This window comes from Phascolarctos cinereus, unplaced genomic scaffold (genome assembly GCF_003287225.1).
Source record: "Phascolarctos cinereus isolate Bilbo 61053 unplaced genomic scaffold, phaCin_HiC Scaffold_3;HRSCAF=262, whole genome shotgun sequence".
Lineage (NCBI taxonomy): Eukaryota > Metazoa > Chordata > Mammalia > Diprotodontia > Phascolarctidae > Phascolarctos > Phascolarctos cinereus.
This window is the reverse complement of record NW_027555736.1, coordinates 173,853,576-173,858,558: the sequence shown is the minus strand read 5'-3', so window position 1 is coordinate 173,858,558 and position 4,983 is coordinate 173,853,576. Positions and strand designations below refer to the sequence as shown.

Genomic DNA, 4,983 nt, shown 5'->3' with positions numbered 1-4,983 from the left:
AGGAAAGGTCTCTTGAAGGAGATGGGATTTGAACTGCGTCTTGAAGAAAGCCAAGGAAACCAGGCAGAGAAGTAAGGAGGAAAAACATTCTAGGCATGGGGAACAGGCAGTGAAAAGGCCTGGAGTTGGGAGATAGTGTCATATGCAAAGAGCAGAAGGAAGTCAGCATTCAAAGGGAAGAAAAATTGCAGGGGGGTCATTGTAAATTGGTAAGATTGTGTAGGTCCATGTGTAAAAGGTGAGGCCCACCAAAGGAAGAATTGCTTGACTCTAGTAAACCAGAGGCCTTTTACTACTTGGAGGATGGGAGAGATGGTACACCTGGGGGAGGGAGGAAGAGTGATGGTGTTAGACAGAACAATAAAGCTATATAAGGCATTGGAAGTGATGCATGCAGTCTAGCCTTAGCCTTCAGTGCTGCCTTGCAATAACCCTTTCATGAGATCCAGGGCTGGGATATTATTTTCAGACCTTGAAGCCTTTGAGAGTTCTGGAAACCAGTGAGAAATATCTTAGGTTTCTGACTCAGTGACATTCTATCACTTCCCATGTCCCACATTTTGGAACAATACCTGTAAAGTAGTATAGAAGCTATTGGAGGGTGGGAGAATTGGGGGGGGGGAGGGGTAATGATTTCCAACACCTTCATTTCCCTTACTCTTCTCTTTTGGTAGGGTCATAATATTGGAATAAAGGGGAAGTGTTCAAACATGGAAGAGTCCTCAATTTCTATGTCATAAATAACACTGTTAGGCATCCTGTGATTTTTTTGAAATACCTCTAGGTAAGAGTATCCTGACTTCTAGAGTAGGAACCAGATCCTATGGTCAAGTTGCCTGATCTAAATAATTTCTCCCCCCAGCAGTTGTTGAGGAGAGACAGAATAAAAAAAAGAGGGATTGAGAGAGAGAGAGAGAGAGAATCAGAGAGACAGAGACAGAGACAGAGGAAGACAGAGAGACAGACAGAGACAGACAGATAGAGACAGAGACAGAGAGAGAAGGATAAACCCAAAGAAAAGAGGAAGGAGGGAAGTGCAGTTAGTAATCATAACCATGACTATGAATGGAATGAGTTCACCAACAAAATGGAAGTGAATAGCAGAATGGGTTAAAAACCAGAATCCTCTCCATATACAAAATTCCCCTCTCCACACTTCATTTCCTGCAGGGTTTCTAATACCTCGCCAAGCCCATGTTGGCTTGGTCTTCTCTTTCCAGACATTGTGATCATTTATGTGTCTTGCTCCTTCCTTCTCCCTTATCATATATGGCTTTAGATATCACCTTTTCTTGCCTTTAGGTCTTTGCGCTCATTCTCTGTCCTCCATTCATTCCTTCACTTCCATTTTGCTCCACACTTATTTACTTCTTGCCTATCCTTAATGACCCAGTTCAGTCAAATGCCTTTCTTGAAGCCATCTATGACTATCTTAATCAAATAACAACAAGAACAATAATAATTAGAATTTATTTGGATCTTTAAGGTTTGCAACATGCTTTATAGATATAATGGCATTTTATCTTTACAATGACACTGGGAGGAAGGGGCTATTATTAACCTCATTTTGCAGATAAGAAAATTGAGGCAGACAGAGGGGAAATGATTTGTTTAGGGTCACACATGTAGTAAGTGTCTGAAGCAGGATTGAAACTGCAGTCTTTTTCTCCTGACTTTAAGTCCAGTACTCTATCCACTGTACCACCCAGATATTTCCTCCTCTAAACTTCAAAAGCATCTTCTGTCAGAGTCATAACTGAAGTGGAACAATGACATTCTTTCTGTTTCAAGTATGTCTCTTGTAAACAACATATTATTGGATTCTGGTTTCTACTCCATTCTGTTATCCACTTCCATTTTATGGGTGAACTTATTCCATTCACATTCTTTCTTTTTTTTTTAAAGGTAATTGGGGTTAAGTGACTTGCCCAGGGTCACACAGCTAGTAAATGTCAAGTATTTTGTCTGAGCACAGATTTGAACTCAGGTCTCCTGACTCCAGGGCCAGTTCTCTATCCACTGCGCCACCTAACTGCTCTTCTTTTTTATTTCTTTTTTTTTCCATTCCCATTCCCAGTTATGATTACTACTGCATTTCTCTCCTTCCCTCTCTTCCTCCCTCCCTTCCTCTCCTCTCTCTCTCTCTCTCTCTCTCTCTCTCTCTCTCTCTCTCTCTCTCTCTCTCTCTCTCTCTAATTCTGTCCTTCCTCAAAAGTCTGTTTTGCTTCTGACCAGTTCCTCCCTTAATCTACCTTCCCTTTTATCACCCTCCTCCCCTTTCTCTTAATCCCTTCCTCTTTTATTAACTTTTTGGATAAGATAGATTTCTATACCCAACTGAGTATGTGTGTGTGTATGTGTGTGTGTGTGTGTGTGTGTGTGTGTATTACTCTCTTTGAACCAATTTGAATGAGACTGTTCAAGTGTTGCCCCCCACCATTTCCCCCTCCACTATAAAAACTCTTCCTTGCATACCTTTTTTATGTGAGATAATTTCCCCCATTCTACTTCTCCCTTTCCACTTCTCCCAATGTATCCCTCTTTCTCAGTCCATTTTTTTAGATCATCCCAACACAATTGACTCACACCTGTGCCCTCTGTCTGTGTAGAAGGCTTCCAAATGCCCTAATAATGATAAAGTTCATAGGAATTAATTACATGTGTTATCTTTCCATATAAGGAATGTAAACGGTTTAACTTTATTGAGTCTCTTATGATTTCTCTTTCATGTTTACCTTTTTATGCTTCTCTTGAATTTTGTGTTTTAATGTCAGATTTTCTATTCACCTCTGGTCTTTTCAACAGGAATGCTTGAAAGTCCTCTATTTTATTAAATATCTATTTTCCCCCTGAAGAATCATACTCAATTTTGCTAGGTAGGTTATTCTTGGTTGTAATCCTGGGTAGGCCTGTCAAATTCAAAGTAATTAGAAAGGTTTCTGCTCCTTCACCTGGTGCCCCAGACTGAAAGGGAGATTTCAAATGCAGACTTTCAGCTCCCTTCCAAACTCCTGTTTCTCCTTAGTAGATCTGGCATGCTCCTCCTCCCTTTTCTATTCTTCACCGGATTCCAGATCTACTTAAAAATCAAGTAAATCAGCATACTGAGTTGATTGCCCTATTCTCTCTCAGGAGACAGAACAGAAAAACCAGGATGAGGAAGTGGGGGAGAGGAGGTTGATGCAAGGGTTCTTCTATCTGGAGGCAAAGCCTCACATTGGGAGACTTCTTGGCAGGAAACACATCACCTAGGGGAAAGGGAACAAAAAATGAGGCAGAGAGCACACTGAGGAATAAGGAAGGGGAACAACCAAGTTGGTGGGGAGGGGTCAATCTTTCCATGGAGTACAATGGACCCCCTTTATGATGCTAGTGTTGGGGCAGAATTATCTTTTTTACTACTGAATCACCAGGCTATATCAACTATGTTCACAGTAAGTAGTTGTGTGTGCCTGAGAATAGGATATGACCAGTAGTCTATCCAAAGTCATGAGATAGTTAATTCTTTCAGAAGGAGACAGCATGGTAAGGAGCTCTGAATTTGGATTCAGAAGACCTGGGTTCAAATCCTGTCACTGCTCCTTAATACCTGTATGACTTTAAGTTATCAAACTTCTCTGGGCCTTAGTTTACTCATCTGTAAAATGAGAGGATTGGACAAAATGATCTCTCATGTCCTTCACAGACTCCACTGAGAGAGTCATTATATTTCTGGAAGTTCCTTTTCCTTCTCTGAGGTAGTCTTCTACCTTTCCCACCCATGCCTCCTTGCATCATAAGACAGTTTCATTCTTGGGTTCTCTCACCTAAAGAAGATTGGACAATAGGTGGGAAGCAGGGAAAAAATGAAATAAGTGATGGGATGGCTGGGGAGTGGAGGTGTCAGCTTCTCTGAGAATACCCAAAAGCAGTATGACTCATATCTCTCTGTTCTGAAAAAGAGGTTCATTTTCTGAGGTGAAAGGAATATAAAGCCAAAAGGGACAGATGTCATCAAGCCCAAAACATTAATCTGACAAATGAGTCTACTGAGATGCAGGAAAGGTCTCAGAATAGCCAAGTGACATTCCTAAGGCCACATAAATGACACAGGCCCCGAGTCCTCGAACTTCATATACATTGTCCTAACAGGATGAGTTCTGACAGAACCTCATAGCAAAGAGGAAGTTAGGGTTAGGAAGGGGGGGGGGGTAAGTTTCCCTTTCCAAGGCATGGTTTCCTTCATCTGTCTCTGCCTCTTTCCTGGGTAGGTTCCCTTTGGTGAGTGAGGCCATAATGGCCTAGAGAGATTCCTCCTGCTATTCCCCCTGCTGGCAATGCTAATAGTGAGGCTAGTCTCATCAGAGATCCCAGAAGTAAGGTTCAAGCAGCAACATGTGGACTCAGACTACCCAGCCCTCAGTGACAATGCCTACTGCCACCAGATGATGAGAAAAAAGGGTATGACACAGGAGAGTTGCAAGCAATTCAATACTTTCATACTGGAGAATATCTGGAAGATCTGGGCTCTTTGTAGGACCACGAAGGCCCCATGCAAGTACAAATACTCTAACTACCACAGGAGCGGCACACCCTTGCAGGTTACTGAGTGCCCATTAAAGGGCAACTCCCAGAATCCCCAGTGCAAGTATAAGGCTACGAATGTCAAGAAACATATCATTGTTGCCTGCTATGGGTGGCCCCCTCTGCCTGTGCACCTTGATTCCTCAGAGTCGTAGATGCCTGAAATAATCGATACATTCCACCATCTAATACTTGCTCTTCTCAATTCACCCTCAAACTCTTGGTCCTTGGGTCCATACTCTGTGATTAGATACTGCTCTGAGTTTCACCTCTACTTTGGGGCAGTTTGCTGAGGGGCTTGGAGAAAGAGAAGCCCTGAGATCCATCCTGTCTCTACTACTCACAGTAAAACACACCTGTTTAGAGGGGAGGTTTCTGAAGCTATGTTGATCCTGGCCTTATTTATTATTTTATTGGTTT

General features: G+C 42.2%; 1 protein-coding gene across 1 annotated transcript; it reads left to right on the top strand.

The window, feature by feature from the left end:
- The first annotated feature begins 4,316 nt into the window (after window positions 1-4,316).
- Window positions 4,317-4,718, top strand: LOC110206608 (ribonuclease pancreatic-like). Its single transcript, XM_020984136.1, has one exon. It carries the CDS (start codon window positions 4,317-4,319, stop codon window positions 4,716-4,718), a length of 402 nt encoding a protein of 133 aa, XP_020839795.1.
- Window positions 4,719-4,983: the final 265 nt, after the last annotated feature.

Coding starts and splice junctions, on each gene's coding strand:
- LOC110206608 (XM_020984136.1), top strand. CDS start 4,317: ATGCTAATAGTGAGGCTAGTCTCATCAGAGATCCCAGAAGTAAGGTTC.